The 18,244-nt window shown below is 49.5% G+C and overlaps 1 protein-coding gene across 2 annotated transcripts in view; it reads right to left on the bottom strand.

Moving 5' to 3' along the window:
* The window catches only part of RIMBP2 (RIMS binding protein 2), a gene marked incomplete at both ends in the record, with an annotated part of 51,277 nt that overhangs the window by 30,643 nt on the left and 2,390 nt on the right, over nucleotides 1-18,244 (bottom strand). For both annotated transcript variants that reach the window (XM_080940507.1, XM_080940508.1), the window contains 5 exons: nucleotides 1,510-1,619; nucleotides 3,328-3,404; nucleotides 4,419-4,555; nucleotides 7,341-7,545; nucleotides 14,600-14,650. In XM_080940507.1, coding sequence (XP_080796633.1) covers nucleotides 1,510-1,619; nucleotides 3,328-3,404; nucleotides 4,419-4,555; nucleotides 7,341-7,545; nucleotides 14,600-14,650 — 580 coding nt within the window. The remainder of the gene's footprint in view (nucleotides 1-1,509; nucleotides 1,620-3,327; nucleotides 3,405-4,418; nucleotides 4,556-7,340; nucleotides 7,546-14,599; nucleotides 14,651-18,244) is intronic.

The raw sequence follows: 18,244 nt of genomic DNA, 5'->3' as shown, positions 1-18,244 counted from the left end.
GGCGCAAAGAACAGAAGCAAGTCCCACGGTTGTGGATCTCTTTGAGTGAGGCTCTAGGAGCCATTTTCTGGGCACAAAGCATGATGGGAAAATTTCAGGAACTTCAACCAGGCCATGTGGCAGTGGAGCTGGGCACTCTGTTGCCCCTACAGAGGGATATGCTGGGGATGCACGTCCAGAGCCACAGTGCTGACCAGGGCGAGGGCTGCCCACTCACTCGGCATCAGCTAATGATGTCACAGGGGCAATGCAACCTCCCATAAGTGGGTGCCCAGAAAGCAAGTCCACAAACTCTCAGGTACCCCGAGAAACAATCTCATGGAAGAGTAAACTAACTCAACATAGGTGCCTCCCGCTCAGGAGACTAGGGCGAGATCAGACTTTCCCACCGAGCAGAAGGCCAGGGGATGGCCAACTCCCATCTAGAATCAGAAGGTGGGGTCTGGAGAGATGACTCAGTGATTCAGAGCATGGGTTACTCTTCCAGGGGACCTGACTTCAATTTCCAGCACCCACACCATGACTCACAATAGCCTGTCACCCTAGTATCAGGGGACCTGATGCCCTCTTCAGGCCTCCACAGGCACAGCACACATGTGCACAGGCATACATGCAGGCAAAACATGCAGTCACATACATAAAATAAAATAGAACCATAAAGCTGGCTGTGGAAAGCAGGGCACCCACAAGTACCACTGTCAGGCTAAAAGCCAACAAAACTAAGGCCTTCTGGGAGGACAGAGCCTAGTTCCTTTCTGTAAACTCTAGGGGTGACTGGAATGGGAGAGGGATATTGGAATATGAAGCTGGACCCCTGAGACAACAAGAATCTTGAGGCTTCTGAAGATAGAAAAAAAAAGTCACACTTAGGTCACATGATGGCTTTATCAGAAAGGACAAGGATGGGCACTTTAGGGAGTATGGTGGCCCTTAGTTTCTACCAGCACTCTGTTCTCAGAAGACAGAAAAAAAATTTTTTTAATGTTGGTCTGTATAGAACATGTATAGAGAACATGTATAGGGTATTTTCATTTTGTGTGTGTGTGTGTGTGTGTGTGTGTGTGTGTGAAAGAGAGAGAGAAGCCACCTAGGAAGGAATCCCAGTGCACAAGAGGAGACACCCAGGCTATGTGCAAGCGCGCCATGGTTTTAAAAGGGTCTGGGGCATCCTTGAGGTGGAGGACCTGTTCCCCATGGGTAATGAGAGGTGACCACAGAGCATCCATCACTGGCAGTGTCAGCACACAGCCGTCCAGCAGCTCTGCCAAGACGAACACCCGAGGCTCCCAAGTACCAGCCATCTACTGCCATTAACCCATAGAAAGTCAGCTCCACTGTCCGGGCAATCATCACAGAGGAACACTGGGACCTCTCTGAGGTCAGGGAAAGACAGAACAGAGAGCAAGCAGCCAGAACCCATGGGAGCCTTGTGCATCTCTCAGGGCCCAGGCATGCTGGTCTTCTGCATGGACCAAGCCAGTGCCCACCGACTGCAGTGCATCCACAGACCTTCATAGAACCCATCTTCATCCATGTCCCCATAAACGTAGAGGTACTTTCCCGCCGTGAGAGGCAGCTCAGCTTCTGGGTTCTCATTGGGCCCATCAAAGGGGTTGTAACTGCAGGGAGAAGCAATGTGTTAGTTGTCCTGGCCAAGATCTGCCAGGTTCCTCATGCCTATTATGTCATTAATGGTACCACGGTGTATGCTACTGATAGCCTATGTCTTCTCTCAAGCTTCCTCCCGCTAGCTCATACAAAATTGGTTAAAGGTCATTCTGAAGCCATTGAGTTCTCTTTGAGTCTGACGTCTTGTTCAGATACCTTGTTCCCATGTGTCTCTTTCACCCCAACTACAGGTTTCCAAACTAATGAGCTAGCACAAAGAAAACGAACGCTGTTGCTTTTGGTTTTAAAGATTCATTTCTGTCTGTAAATGTGTCTGGGTGTGTATATGTGCCCATGTGGAATAGGACACTGGATCCCCATGAGCTGAAGTTAATTGTGAGCTGCCTGATACTGGTGCTTGGAATTGAACCTGGGTCCGATGGAAGTGCATCGTATGTTCTTGGACAGCTGAGTCATTTCTCTGTACCAGTTCTGTTGCCTTTAAATATATATCAGTTCACTGAGGTAGAACAACACATATACATACATATTCATATACAATATATACATACTGCTAAACTTTTTTTTTCACCCTACAAAGTAGCATACTATATTTCTACTTTGTGACGTCTATCATTGCCTTTTGTGGTGGTTTGAATAGGCTTGGCCCATGGGAAGTGGCACTATTAGGGGGTGTGGCTTTGTTGGAGTGGGTGTGTGTCATTGTCAGGGTGGGCTTTGAGGTCCTATGCTTAAGCTCTGCCTAGGGCAGACGAGATTGGATTACGATGTAGGACTCTCAGCTGCTCCAGCACCCTGTCTGACTGGATGCTACCATGCTTCCCGCCATGATGATAATGGACTGAACCTCTGAACCTGTAAGCCAGCCCCAATTAAATGTTGTCCTTATAAGAGTTGCCTTGGTGTCTGTTCACAGCAATGAAACCCAAACTATGACACACTATACATAGTTTAAGTATAGCATTCTGCTGTTGAGATCACCAAACTTTATCAAACTGGTTTTCTAATGTCAGATGTAGACACTGCTTCTTGACTTATGTATGCAGTATCCCATCAGATGTCCTGATAATGTATCTTTGTACACTTTTACAAAGTCCAGAAACTGTATTTGTTTGATTAACTGTATGTCCCACTGAGTACTTCTAAGATATATCTGGGATTCCTACTAGATTATAGAAGGTGAGGAATGGAGCCTTTGAACACCGTCTCCCCCCTTGTGACATTCTGTTTTGCCACCTGTTGTGGGTTTAATGGCCACCCCGATAAGATCTGACACAAGTCTCAATTCCTGGTCTCTGTAAATGTGGCCCCCTTCACAGGAAGATCCCAGCACATGGCACCCCGGTAAGAAAATATTGCACTAGCCAGGGTAGACATAAATGCATAAGACTTAGGAACACATAGAAGAGGGGGCCATGGGAAAAGGTAGAGACAGAGACTAGAGAGATACAGCAATGGCCAAGGGCATTAGAGGCTCCAGAGCCACCAGAACCTGAGAAGGGCCCGACACTGTCCCCTAGAGTCTTCCTGTGGCATGGCCATGGGGCACCTTAGTGTATCTGCTGACAACCAGAGAGCAAGAGAGCTCAGTTTGAGACACTGAATCACAGAAGCCAGGAGGCCTGTGCACTCCAGTGCCTCTCACTGGCTTCCTCTGCCTCAGCACTCAGTGTGGGGGATGGGGTGTCACATCCTTACCTGTAGCGGGCCACACACAAGTGCACCTTCCCAGAGCTTCTGTGCTTGGAGTTGTTAGAGTTCTGGTCATTGTCCATCTGTGAGGCAGTGATTGTGGTTTTCACTTAGTGATACTAAAGCCTTTGTGATTCCACCCCCAAGTCTGTGAAACACTCATGAAGTGGAACCCACCTCCACAGACATCTGCTGGGAATTTTAAACATCCACAGAGACTTGGCTGCCTCCCCCTCTCCTCCACTGTAGCCCAAGACACCTGAATTCCGTGCCAAGTAGCTTGAGGTGACCATGTCCTCTGCTTCCAGAGGGCTCTTGCTATGGAGGGACAAATTTGCCATCTCCACGTGGCATTAAATAAGCCGAGTAGAGCCACAGTAAAGGAGACACCAGGAGAGCTCTTGCTTCATACTTTCCCCCTGCTGTCTCCGGGTCTGCAGAACTTAAGGATGCTGCGCCCAGAGTTCCTTACTGCAATAATCCCAGGGTCATGTGGTCTTTTCTCAGAGGGCTAAGTGGGAGACTGAGTGTCCTGAGGAAGGCAAGCTCCTCTCTCATCCCTTCTCTGTGGGGAAGGCAGAGTGGTCCCCTTTACTGGTGCCAATCAAGTCACGCCACTCCTTTCTGGGAGTCCACCAAGCACCACCCTGGATGACTCACAGAGACAAGTGCTACTCAAGGGACCAAAAACCACATCTGTCCTCTCTACCCTAATCTCCCAGCTCTACTCAGCCAACCAAGCCCCTGGTGTCTCAGCCATTCGATGACACCAAGGAGAAACCTTCATGGTTTCACAGCCCCTCCCTGTGTGACCACAAGTCCACCACACACCCTGTTTCGCTGTCTTTAGAACCCTCACTGGGACCTGGCTAACCAGATGCTGACAGGGTGCTGATACCCGGGGGGGGGGGTCTCTACTGCCTGTAACAGTAGTAATTCTGGTACCTGGTGAGTCACTAAGGGTGGGTGTAGAAAATTGATAGGAACAAGGGAAGGGCCCAGGTGAGTGGGAAAGAGGAGGAGCTCGGGAAAGGAAGTGGGATAGGGCCATAGGTGTCCTTCTAGATATAGCCTAGAGCTACTTAGGTGGGAATCACCTCGGACTCAAATCTGCATCTTGGGCTGCTGGATCGAAACAGGAAGGAGGGCTTCACATAAGGAGACTCCAGCTTGTCCCCAGGCAGCGGAATATAGTCACCAATCACAGAGTAGTGTCCGGTGGGGCCCTCGTGACCTGGCGGGGAACACAGGAATAGATGAGGAAAGGAGGCAGGTGAGCCACTAACATACTAATCCCCTCAGGTTGGTCTCACTGCAGCCCTGGTCTGAATCACTGTGGGCAGCATACAGGCTGGCTGTACTGAAGGCCGGGTGGTGACATGTGATCTGAGACACAAGAAAGTCCAATCAGAAAGGGTCAGTGTGTACTGAGCGCAGGGTTCTTCCCTTTTCTTGCCTTGAAATCGAGGGGCTGTGATGCCCAGTGAGCCCCACAGCCTGATACCAGGAGGAGTGTACCCACAGAGCTGGGTACTATAATATGGAGAGGCAGAGTCTCAACCCTCTGTGGCATCAAGGGTGCCTGAGTGAAGCTGAGACTACACTGTAGCTCTCCCCCTCTTAAATGACAATTATTTCCCTGCTCATATTGACATATGTTAAAGTTCATTGTCACTTTGACCAAAATAAAATAAAATAATAAAATATTAAAAAGTCACAGCTCGTCTAATTTTCTGGCTAGAAATTATTTGGTAGGAGGTTACTCAGTACCAAAGCAAGTTGTGTGCACCCTTTCCTCTCGGGGTGTTTCTGATGCCAGGGAAAGAGATAGAGCACACTGACCCAGGATGGCCTGATCTGAACTCCAAAGCCACAGTTCAATCAGAATCCCAACAGGAAGTATTGGAGTGGCCTTCCTGGTGCCCTTTGCTACCTTCAGGTCAGCATGTCCCTTGCCTGTGGGGAATCCAGCCTCTTCCTGAATGGCCTCATCAAGAGCTTGCCTGAGGGACAGGAGACCCCCCAAGACCAGGTCAGGAAATAAAAGTGACTAAAACCAACACAATTAACTATCGATCCATTGATGTCTTAAATAAAAAGCAAAATTTTGCTGCTCCCATTAGCATGGAAGAGCCTGGAGTACCTTATACAAAATAAGATAATCCAGACTCCAGAAGATGCAGACCAAAGTGGTCCAGTCACATGTAGACTCTGATGATGTCACAGTTCTAGAAGCAGTGAGGAGTAAGTGCTAGCTATTTGGACAAGAGAGTAGGAAGACATTGAAGCATTAGTGGGAAGTCCTGGGCTTCCAGGTGAATAGGTTTAGGTCCCAGCATGCAATTCTGCATCTACAGTTAATCACACTATATTCTCATCAGACACAGAGGGTCTATGTTCTAGGTCCCATGTCATGAGTACTTCTTTAAGGGACTTTCTGGATGACCCAACAAGTTTAAATAGAGCTAATTAGAAGAGCATGGAACACTGACAAACAGCTACACAACAGAAAAAAATGTCTCTCCCAGCAATACTTAACTACCTCTGTAAGCCAAATGGGGTAGGGGCCTTATAAGCCCCTTCATGACAGGAAGTTAATGGACCTAACCTTTCGAAGATTTCCTGTAGATAACCATAGCTACTGAAAGTTCAGTAGGGTGCCAGCCACATTATGCCTGAGATGAGCAGCACACACCTGTGGCTGGTGCCAAATACTTGCATTCCTTCTGAGTCAGCACTGGACATGTGCCAGGTAGAGGTGCCATGTAATTAGTACCCACAAAAAACCTTCAGCTCTGCCTCAGATGGCCTCCTAAGATTTTGACAAGTTGGGAGCATGATCTGCCTTACTCCCTTGCAGCTAGGATGCTGTAAGTCATTGGGGGAGGGGGCAGAAACTGATTTGTGACTTTTACAGCTTTAATATGTTCTTCAGTGGGTACTGAGTCAAACTGTCCATCTAGAACAGCCCCAGTCTCATTCCACCTCATCATCCATCTACAAGCATCTGTGTGGCCTGGAATCCACCTTAATGCCCATCTGCCATTTTTTATTCCATGGGACCCTGTCATTTAACAGACTTCACAGCCTTGGCACCCAGACAACTCCTGGGGGCACTATGCTCAGTAAACAACGAGAGGAGTGTGGGCAGCCACATCCATACTATCTTGTTTCTCATAGCAACAGCTATTGATGTCTATCTGTCTCTGCAATGCAAGATCTAGAAGGAAAGATGCAAGAGCTGAGGGGCTCAGGGGTAGAACCTCATTGACGATGCTGCAGAAAAATGGGCACTGCCTAGTTTTATAACAACAAGAAGAATAGCACCAGAAGCATGTCTCCATTTTAATAAAGACCAGAAGAAATCAGAAAATATCTTAATACAGTTACAAAAGGAAATCTGTCATTCAGCTCTCTTAATTAAAATTAGTCAAGAACTTGGGGTTTTGTTTTTAAGACAGGGTCTTGCAGTACAGCCAAGGCTGTTCCAGAAGTAACTGAAATTCTCTGGCATCAGTCTCCCAAATACTGGATTACAGGTATGAGCTTTTAATCTGGAGGGAGGGGCTGGGGGATAGTTTAATTGATAGTGTTTGCCAAACCAGAATGAGGAATTGAGTTCCATCTCCAGCACCCATGCAAGAAGCTAGACATGGCAGCACACCCCAGAAGCTCAGCACACCCCTGGGGCCATGGAGACAAGCAGATCCCTCGAGTTCACTTGCCAACCATCTAGGCTAATCAGCAAACCCCAGACCAATGAGATACCTGTCTTACAAAAAGCAAGGTTCCTGAGGAACACAATTGGAGGTTGACCTCTGCTCTCTACATGAATGTACTTACACACGCACATGCACCTGTACCCACACAAACACCCCCCCCCAACACAGGGAGAATGGGAGTATACCAGCCACTCTATGAATGAGTAGTCTGGGTTGTCCTCAGTCCTGCCGTGGTAGGTCCTCATACTCTCAGCCACAGGTACCCTCCCCGAACTGTTGGGAACATCCATCACTTACCTTTGTGGATGGAGGTGGCTAGTCCATTCATGTACTGTGGGAAAGGCTTGCCAGGGACCAAGGGAACATCCAGCAAGGCCACTGAGCTGCTGCCCAGCAGGTCAATACTCCCAGTGTGTTGCCGGAACTTTTCCAGGTCCCGGGACAACAGGTTAAACTGCTCACTCTGCACACGGCATTTCTCTTCCAGCTCTCGGACCTTAGACTGCACAGCAGAGGCAGAACAGTGGTCAACGAGGGGTAGTCGGGGATGCAGATGTGCACAGGGCATGTGTGCCTTTTAAGAGTGCATGTGTGCATATGATAGGCTGTGTGCCTGTGTACAGCAGGATCTGCTTCCACCTCCACAGAACAGCAGTGTCTGGGAGCCCTGCCTCACAGACAGCCTGGCTGTTGGCCACCATGAGGAACCACATGTGCCAAGAAATCTTGCCATCGCTCAGCTCCCTGCCAAGCTTGGATTGTTCCAGGCTCTGTGTGCAGCCTGGGCACTTTGTGGTTGGCACGCCTATTTGATATTTGGAGCGTATGGCTGAAACAGCTCTCACTTGGGAACAGCCCAACTACCAACCCATCATGCCATGCCATCTCAATGGGTGCCCATCCCATGGGCCTGAAGACCCCTGAAGAACACATCTGGCAGCAACACCAGGGAAGAGCTACATGGGACTGAGTTAGAAACGCCACTGTCATTGGCCAACACCACCATGACACCTAGGGCAAGACAAGAACCTTTCAGGCAAACACATGGAAGAGAAGGGCAGCCAGCAAGCTCCGTCCTTGGGCACAGGTGTGGGAGGCTGCTCCTGAGTGCTGTGTGGCTCTCTCTACTAGACTGTCAGAGGGTTTAATGCTTCCTGCTGCTCTCCTAAGAACCTGACAGGGACATTGGTACCTAGCTGGTGTTCAATACAGGCATGAAGGACTTGGAGGGGAAAAAATGGCTGAGTCTCTCTGCTACCTGGCTTGATCAGTGCTCAGGAGTGGACAGTCCTTGTCCTCCTCTTCCTTTTATTCTTCCACTGCCTCCTCTTCTCTCTCCTCTTCTTCCTTTATCCATTTTCTTTCCTTTGAATGTAAGTCCTCTCCCTCTTCTTACAGAGCTTCACACCCTTTCTTCTTCTTCCTCCTTTACCTCCTCCCCCTCTTCCTTGGACTCTCCCTCCTCTCCTCCTTTCCCGCCTCCTCTCTCTTTCTTCCTCCTCCTTGTCTCCATCTTCTTCCCTTTCTCTCCCTCCTCCTCCCTTCTCCCTCATCTTCCCCTTCCTCTCCTCCACCTCTTTCCCTCCCCCTTGTCTTCCCCCTCCTCTCCCACCTCCTCCCCTCCTTTACCCCCTCCTCCCCTCCTCTCCCCTCTTCTCTCCCTCTTCCTCATGCTATAAGCACTAAGTCTCTCAACTCTTTCATCCAGAACAGGGTGCTATTTATGTCTGCGATCACGGGTTTCTAAAAATAACCGCAACGGATCCTAAGCCTATAATTAATTTCTTCAATTCATTAAAAAAATCAGCAGGGTTCCTCTTTTTTTAAAAAAAAAAAAAAAAAGCTGAATGGGGTTGGCTAAGATAGCAGTCGCCTCAAAGGAAGGCAAGGAACCGAGCGTCTGGGCTCTGTGGTACACAGGTGGGCCATGGGGAGCATGGGGAGATCCGTGAGTGAGGACGGGTGTGACTCCAAGAGCAGAATCCATGTGTGGGACGACGACATCAGGATCTTCGGGCTGTAGCAGCTCCACTCATGCTTAAGGCACCCAAGTATCCTACGTGATGATAGGGTCATCAGAGGGAATGGAATAAAATGGACCATCAAATCATCTGAGTAACCAAATTGAGCCATGAGTACTCGAAGAGGCTGGTGGGATTGCTGGGTGAGAGGGTGAGCAGGAAACAGCATTTGAATCTTCCCATACTCCAAAAAGCACCCCTCAAGCATCATCTGCACACAACCATACCTAATGAAGAAGAGGCAGGAAGGTTGTCTATCCACACCACAAAATGGCAATGCTATGCGTTCGGGAACAGGTCAGTGCTCATCAGGATGGGGGGGTGTGTCACTATTCAGGGGCAACATGAGTAGGTGTCCTCTGGTGGCAGAAGATGCCAGACATCTGATCGTCACAATGCAAGTCCGTGACGGTAACCACCGAACTCTATAGAACTATGCTGCGAGAAAAGAGCCAAGAGGGTGGTGAGGTCCGAGGCCAGCTGCAGCTCTGCTGATTGGCACTGCTCCAATCCCAGGTCCTGGACTCCCTCAGATTAGGTAAAAGGCTGTGGTTGGGGTACCTGGGAGGGGTGGAGCTTGTAAAAGTGTCCCTGTTGCTTTTTAAAGCTCTCCCGAGTCCGACATTGTTACTGAATATATAGGTTCATACAGATTCTGGACAGAAAGCTATGGCCTCATAGACAAGTAGGTGTTTCACTTTACCAAAGCTGAGGGTGCTCCGGGAGCACTGGACTGGGGTTCTGCACTCAAAGGCAAGGCGAGCTCAGGCCATCGGGTCTAGCCTGCTCCTCTAGCTCTGTGGGTATTCGTGGCTCAGTTTGGCCCCTAGAGACTGACAGCAGCCAGTCCAGAGGCCCCAGAGACAAGCAGACCTGCTGTATGCCTGCTTTATAGCCATGCATACTTTTTCCTAAGTGTGAGGGATGTGAAAAGATGGTATTGGTTAGTGAAATGGAAAGTATTTGGATATGGGCCTGAAGAAATGGCTCCATGGTTAAGAGCATTGGCTGCTCTTCCAAAGGACCCGGGTTCAGTTCTCAGCACCCACATGGAAACACACAACTGTTTGAAACTTGAGTTCCAGGGTGATTGGAGAGATAGATCAATGGTTAAGAGCACTGACTGCTCTTCCAGAGGTCCTGAGTTCAATTCCCAGCAACCACATGGTGGATCACAACCATCTGTGACGGGATCTGATGCCCTCTTCTGGCGTGCCTGAAGACAGCTACAGTATAATTATATAAATAAAATAAAATAAATAAATCTTTTAAAAATTTTTTTTAAAAAAGGAAATGCGTTCCAATCAGTTCGTCACCCTCTTCTGGCCTCTGTGGGCACTGCAGACACATGGTACACACAAAACACCCATACAACCTAAAATAAGATATTAAGGTATTTAAATATGGAGCTGGCTCAAATCTGAGCACTGTTCCATACATGAATGAATAAGGTACAGGTACAGGGTAATGAAAGCTTTCTGCCTTGGAGACGGTAGTCGATGCTAGGATTTTGTTTTTTAAAGATTTATTTATTTTACATGAGTACCTGTCTTCAGACACACCGGAAGAGGGCATTGAATCCCTTGACATACGGTTGTGAGCCACCATGTGGTTGCTGGGAATTGAATGCAGGACCTCCGAAAGAGCAGTCAGTGCTCTTAAGCACTGAGCCATCTCTCCAGCCCAAGGCTAGGATTTTAAATATTCTTTGTGTCTAGAGACTGTTCAACAGACCCGGCTTGCCCAGGGTGTGTTTGACTTGCAGGTTTCCCTCCAGCAACCATGTTCGGGCTGATGGTGGAGATGTGTGTGTTCAAGAGACCCGTGGCTTCTGGGTAGAACCAACTGAGGCCAGCAGGCCAATGTCCCTGTGGTGTTGGCAACTGTTTGCTTTGTAAAGTACATCCACAAGGGGTGCTACAGTGGGCCTGGCTTTGGGGGTGACCCTCAGTGAACTGAAATGGAGTAGATGTGCCCAGTTTTCTAGGTGAGAGAAGACAGAGAATCCAAGTGTTGTGCTGGGCCACCCTGATGAACAGTACCTTTCTTCCCAAGCCTTCGGCTGCTCTCTCCGCTTTGAAAGGCAGGCTGCCAACTCAGGCCTCAGCAGCTTCCAACCACAAAGAGGAAGAGCCCACAGAAGCCTCAAGTCCCCATATGTCCCTGTTGATCTCTCCTCAGGAGACTCTGTGCACATAGCCCCCAGCCTTCCTTGGCTGCAGCTGCTGTGTGGATGGGCCACACAGTGTCCCACTTCCGGGACACTCTGAAAGGAACAGCAGCAGCCTGTGCTGCTCCCGGCTACTGCTTCAACACCGTGGGTGTTTATCTCAGTTTATCTGGAGCGCTGTGAAGTCTCTCTCTGTTGCATGGTGGGAACCTTGCCTCTGTGAGTTCTCTCAGCCTTATGGACACACCCAACCATTCTTGCCTGAAGGGGCCAGCCCAAGCCTCTCAGAGAACCACCACCTGCTGGCGGGGGATGGAGGTGTCCGTGCTGTGACCACAACCATGGCTGTGGCAGATGGCAAAGCGATCTATAATTGGAATAAGTGCAGCAGCTTGCAAATGCAAGCGGAACATTTAAAAGCCAGAGGCAAATATCCTCACAACATGACTGAGCCTCCACAGGCATTTCTCTGACTTTCATTCTCTGAGGGGTGAGGCTTCGTGCTGGGCTAGTGTCCAAGCTAAGGTAGCTTTGAAGGTAAAGGACGTGTCTCCAATGAAAGACAAAGAAACATGCAGAGATCACCTGCAGTGCTACCTACAGGCACATGGAGTCCCATTCATTCATCATCATTGCCATGGAAACAGATCTCTGGGGAAAGGACCCCATCCTCAGGGCCCAGACCCCTTGCTCTAACCCCAACATTGCCCACAAGCACTATGGTCTTTCCCATACATCATTCTGGCTATGACATTTCTCAGTACCAGAAAGGTAATGTCACCGTGCACATAACAAATGAGCACACAGCCTAAGGGGCCAGCACTCCCTAGAGCTCCCTTACAACTCAGCAAGACAGCTGACCCCAACCTCACCTGCTGTGGGGAGAGGGATGCACCCATCTGTGTTCTGGGGCCCCTGCCTCTTGCTCTTGGGGTCCCGCCTAAACTATGTGGATGATCACTGTGTTTCTAATCAACTCCTGAACCCTGCATTCTCTCAGATGTCCTGCACAGCAACCTCCCCACACCCCCCCTACTGTCCATGTGCCCTCTGGGAGTCAGTTTTGCAAATATCTACAGAACTGAATGATATGCAAAGGGCTTCAGTCAACACTAAACTCAGCCTCCAACTCAGCCTCCTCTAGTGGCTCTACAGCTGATGCCTCAGGGATGCAGACTGCCTTCCTTTGCAGCGTTTCTGCCAGGCGACTTCCAGAGTATCCAATACACTCCAAAGACACCCACCCTTAGAAGTCCACCCTGATCACTAGGGTGAAGGACTTGGTCTCCCTGTCTCTCCACAGTGCTAAGGTGGCATCCAGCTTGGGCTGCAGGAGGTTATCAGTTATGAAGTCTGATTTGTGTTGGTCAAATTTCCAAGTGTCCCTCCTTCTTTCCTGTCAGCTAGCCTGATTCCATCTCCTACGTGTGGCCTAGCACCATCCACATGAGAGCCTGGAGGAGCCATGCAAGACAGAGCTCCATCTGTGCTCTCCCTGGGTCTGGGGATCAATATTTGTGACAAGCTCCCAGAGATGCCATGAGGATCAGTCCAGGGATTGAAAACCCTTAATCTAGCCGTGACAAAAACTGCCCCTCTCTGACTTCAGCATCAGGGCCTGGTCTCAACCAGAGGCCACAATGGGGGAAGTTGGAAAGAAAGAGCAGAGAGCCTCTCCCATATGGAAGGAGCTTGCTGCTGGCTCTGGATAGATAGATAGGAGGGAGAGTATACAGGAGCCAGAGTGAATTCTGATGATCCATAATGGAATTCTGGGCATACAGCCAGGCCCTCCCAACCACAAACCAACCCCCAAGGAACATCACTCCCAGCCTCTTGCCCATGGTCATCTGAATTCATAGCATTGGCTGGCGGCAGGGAGATGTGTGCACAGGGCCAGCTCAGCACTCCAAGAAATCTTTTTTTTTTTTTTTTTTTTTTTTTTTTTTGCATTTCCGTGCCCACCTCTGCTGGCACCAGGCTCCCTGTGCCAGGTCAGACCCTCAAGGTGCTTTGCAGAAGGCAGAGGGGAGGATGAGCAGACCCAGGGCTCAGAGTTGCACACCTAGGAAAAGTACCACAGAACACATGCGCGAGAGGGAGAAGCCACGCTGAATACCTGCATGCAGTCCAGGGTGTTCTGGGTGGAGAGCCAGATAAGACAATTACAGAGAGACGGTGTAAATGAAGTAGACAGTGCCCAGGACAGTCTGTGGCCGAAAGACCCGCCCCAGCTTCTGTACAAAAGCAAGTTGTGTCGTGGGTGTTAGCAACCATAAGCTCAAAGCACTGGCTACTGACTGCAGTGATAACTCAGCAGGAGACGGAAATGCCGCAGGCGACCAAATTCAGTTTCAGGGCAGCTAAAGAAAGGGACTCTTTCCAGCCAGGGTAGGTGAGACTAAACTGTTCCCCAGGAAGATGGCCGTCCACCTCCAGGTGGCCCAATCCATTCTCCTGAGACCTGCATTTTTCTGGCATATGACCCGTACATCCCTCTTGATCTAACTAGTGAGAACTTCCCAAAGATCAAAATTAACACATGGGATGGCGACCACAGAACCTTTCCTGTGGGAGCTATAGATTCCAGAGGGCGACATAAGATGTCCACACATTCTGTTTGCAGCAGCAGCTACTCATCTTATAATTACATGGAAAACCCACCTTCCCTGGTACCAGGTAGCCTGCAGAGCTACACAGTGGGTCCAATTCCCTACTACCCAACTCACAGTGTGACCACTGGCTAACTGCTCACTATGCAGGAAGAAGGACTGGCAATGGTCCCAAGGACACCGAGCTCCCAGCTTCCCTCTGCCTATCTACCATCCTCTAAGGCACACACGGGACCCAAATCACAGACCAGGAGCGGGCACTCTCCGTGTACCACTCCAGATGATGGGACCCGGTGACTGTTTTGCTTCCAGATCCTCAGGACCATTGAGGAAGGTCTTGATGTGGCTCAGATGGCCACTCCTACAGGGACATTGATCCTACAAGCGGCTGGTGTAGCACTAACCACTTTGGCTTCTAGTCCAGTGGTCCCCAACCTGTGGGTCATGACCCCTTTGGGGACCATATATCAGATATCCTGCATATTGGATATTTCCGTTATGATTCATAACAGCAGCAAAATTATGGTTATGAAATAGCACCAAAAAAACCATTTTATGGTTGCAGTGGGGCACCTCTCTGTGCCGTTCTTCAGTGGTAAGGACAGAAATGGTAATGGTGCCTAGGATGCTTGCGAAAATAATGCGAATGATTAGTGTGCTGTGGCCACATCCGGTTTCTGACATGCGGCGGGTACCCTTCTTTTCTGGCAACCACAAAGTCCTCCCAGCCCCCACCGGCCCACGGTTGCTCACCTCTAACAGCTGTACGGCACCTTCGTGCTCTTTCTTAGCTTCAACCTGAGCCTGTTGGTGGTAGGGGAGAAAGAAGAGAGAGCATTTAGGAAGGGGAAGAGGGACTTGGGTCGGAGTCTGCAAGGCCCGAGTGTGCCCGTGGGTCCTGATTTCACGGTGCGAGGGTAAATGCTGTAGGTTTTCCCTTTAGCTGTGTCAGGTGGCAATGGGTCTGATGTTCTTTGGGGGGTCAGGCAGAGAAAGATCGGAGTCTGAAATGGTGCCCAGGAGAGAGCGTGCCCGAGGACAATGTGAGTGGGCTGGAGCCACATCTAGTTAGGCAGCCAAGCATGAGGCTGGAGGCTCTGCCCCTGCAGCCGAGAAGGGACCCCATGGGTTCCAACCGGAGCAGCAGGGTCACCACGCTGAGCCTGAAGAGCATCTCTTCTCATCCATCCTCCTGCCTGGGAGACATGGCACTACCCTGCATAAGTTTCAGGTCCTCGGGTCACCCCGACCTGATGGAGGTGTCATGATGGTGCATAGGGTCCTACACCTCCAGCCTGCAGCAGGGGCCTGCCCCTTTTCCCACAATTAAGGTCACACCAGACAGGACATGTCACTAGTTTTACTGAGGAAATTTCGCATGAGAGTCCCTGCCTGGCAAAGGGAAATTCATACAAAAAATTAAAATGCAACCCCATTTATCTCCACTCCTCCTGAGGCCCCAGCACAGTGACAGTCTATGTTATATGTCTTCTCAGCCTCCGCACCTGAGAACAGTGCCTGGATATTTTTACTACTGAAGCAATTAATAAAATCCCAGACTCACTCCCATTAGTTTATTTGATGACCATAGTGCCTCATTTCAGCTGGGAGCCTGTGCTGGGGAACTCTGGAGCATGGGAGGGCTCTTTCCTTTTAGACTTAAGAGGAGAAGTTGGTGCAACTGCAGCCATCTTACCACCATGAGGGGAGAGGCTAGAAAAAAACCAAAGATGAAGCTGTCCCTAGGGAAGGCAGAGAGAAATAAACTATGATGGCAATTGGGATTCAGCTGTGCCTGAAGCAACTGGTTAAGGTCCTGGACCTAACCACATCCAAAGTCATCCCGAGGTAATAGAGGCAGACAAACTTTCCCATTGGGATTTCTGTTTGGAGAAACCAGGATAAACGTCATCACCCACTGGTAAGAATATGACGCTCCTCACCAAAATGGATGAACTGAGGCTCAGAGTATCTGAGGTTGCAGCGGGAGCTCAAGCTCCTGCCTCGCAAGGCTGGGCCTATCTTCAGTTTCATTTTCTATTGTTGTTTCTGAGACAATGTTTGCATAGCCTAGGCTGACCTTGAACTCACCATGGAGCCAAAGGCAAACGTAATTTTTCTCCTTCTTTATTCCATGGGTGGGAGGACAGGCACATGCTGTCACAGCGAGGGGGCTGACCCCAGGCCCTCATGCTAGGCAAATGTAACGACTGAGCCACACCCCCAGGGCCCCATTCTTCCGCTTGTGAAAGAGTTTGCTTCCTGGCACTTCAGTCTCCTGCCTCATCACCTGCTCTAATTAGGAAGCCATGTGCCCAGCTGGGCTCATATCGGGGTTTCCGTTTCCAGAGAGTATCGGCCCGGACTTTGCACTGTGGAGGGTGAGAAGTGATTACCTCATCCGCCACTGTGAGATTGTGTGTGGGCTGGGCCGAGGCAAGAACTCAGCTCCATGGCACAGACTCAAAGTAGAACGAGTCTAAGATTTCCAAAAAGCTCATTCACCGCGCATCTCATTCTCACAGATTCCCAATGAGGGTCTGAGAAGCCAGGCGAGCCGCTAGAACCCGGCCCGCTAATCACACGGTTATGGAATTCAGCTCACGCGTTGACACTTGAAATTGTTCCTTTCAAAACAAAACAGCAACAATAACAGAAGAAATAACAAAATGGGGCATGGGGTGGGGAGACATCAGCCAGGGAACAGAGAGATTTTATAAATATCTCTGTCATCAAGTCAAAGACAGTTTTCAACTGTCAGGATTCAATCAACAAAGCACTCAGGCAGTCCGGGGAGGCCGGGCCAACTTGGCAGTAGCGATTCCATCTCTGCCTCTGGATGCCGATCAGGAGTTCGTTTTCATGGGCCACTTCCAAGCTGGGCCATTTGGGCGATTGGAATAGATTGTTAAATTTAACACTCCATGTTGGCAGTTCCAGAGTCTCAAAAAAAAAAAAAAAAAAAAAAAAAAAAAAAAAAAAAATCTCAGCAGTAGCTCAAGTGAGGCTCATTTTGGGGCCATTGCCAACACTGGGGCGGGGGATGTGTGTGACCTTCGTGGGAGACAGGATGCCTGCAGATGGAGAAGAGTTATGGCTCCCAAGAAAGCACACAGTGCTCCTCAGAACAGAAGGGACCTATCACCCGCAGGGGCAGTTGTCAGGAAGGGAGAAACAGTCCACAGATGCAGTGATAAATTCAAGACAGACATGCATACAGGACAGACATGCATACAAGACAGACATGCATACAGGACAGACATGCATACAGGACAGACATGCATACAGGACAGACATGCATGCAGGACAGACATACATACAGGACAGACATGCATACAAGAGGGATACACACCACAGGCACAGGACATTTGCTCCAGGAACCATCCTGCGCCGGGACGATAAGTGTAGGATGGAGCTAAGCAGTCTTTTTTTTTTTTTTTTTTTTTTTTTTTTAATATTATTACTGTTATTGAGATTAGTTTAAATGAGACTCTTGTAACTATTGGCACTGCAGGACCTCAGACAAGGAGCCCTGAGTTTGACACTCATCAGGGCTGAGGCGTTGACAGGCACATGTCCACATCCCTGGGGCATGTCTAGGGCAACAGAAGAGTGTTGCCAAAGCCCCAGGCACTTCTCAGAGCATTTGCCTAGCGTGTACAGGGTCCTGGCTTCCATCCCAAGTAGCAGAAACAAAGGCAGGACCTGAGCCCATGAGCTGTCCTGAGTCTGTGTGTAATGCTGGTCCGAGTACATCCTGCCTCTCCCCACATAAAACAACACAAGGCTATACTTCCATCCCAAGGGCAGAAATCAGCAAAGAACATGCCATGGAGAGGATGCTGGCTGGCTCCCTGTGCCTTCCCACTTCAGAGTCAGACCTGGGATCAAAAGCCGGGACTCTAAAGTGCAAGGCCATCCTTTGCCTATACACTAGAGAGTAAGGATGAGGACACAGTTGGCCTGAGACGCTGAAAATTTACAGCCATGAAAGTGGAATTAAAGGGTCACAGAAAGGCTCTGAAGAGGTCTCCACGGGATCAGGCTCACATCACGGGACCTCTAGTCCGTTTGCTGTAGAGGAGAAGGGTTCTACACCCCAGGTCCCAGGAGGGTTGACTGCCATGGTCGTAATTTACTCAGAAATGATCTAAGGGTAGGAGTGTGTAATGACAAGAACTCAGCATCACTATATATTTTGGAGGCGCTGTGATAAAGGCTGAGTGGGGAACAGCATCTTAACTGTTCTCTGTACCAACCTAGCTCCCCAGCTCTGGAGTTTACCCAGTGATCACCGCTATAAGATGACCTGTCCTGGAAACCCAAATGTTCATCTCATGGCCAAACCAACAAGTGGACAGACACCTCCTGATACTGTCCCCTGTGCACATGTTGGTG

The sequence above is a fragment of the Micromys minutus genome (assembly GCF_963924665.1).
Source record: "Micromys minutus genome assembly, chromosome: 29".
Lineage (NCBI taxonomy): Eukaryota > Metazoa > Chordata > Mammalia > Rodentia > Muridae > Micromys > Micromys minutus.
Note: the sequence above shows the minus strand (reverse complement) of the source record. Positions and strands in the feature narration are given on the sequence as shown.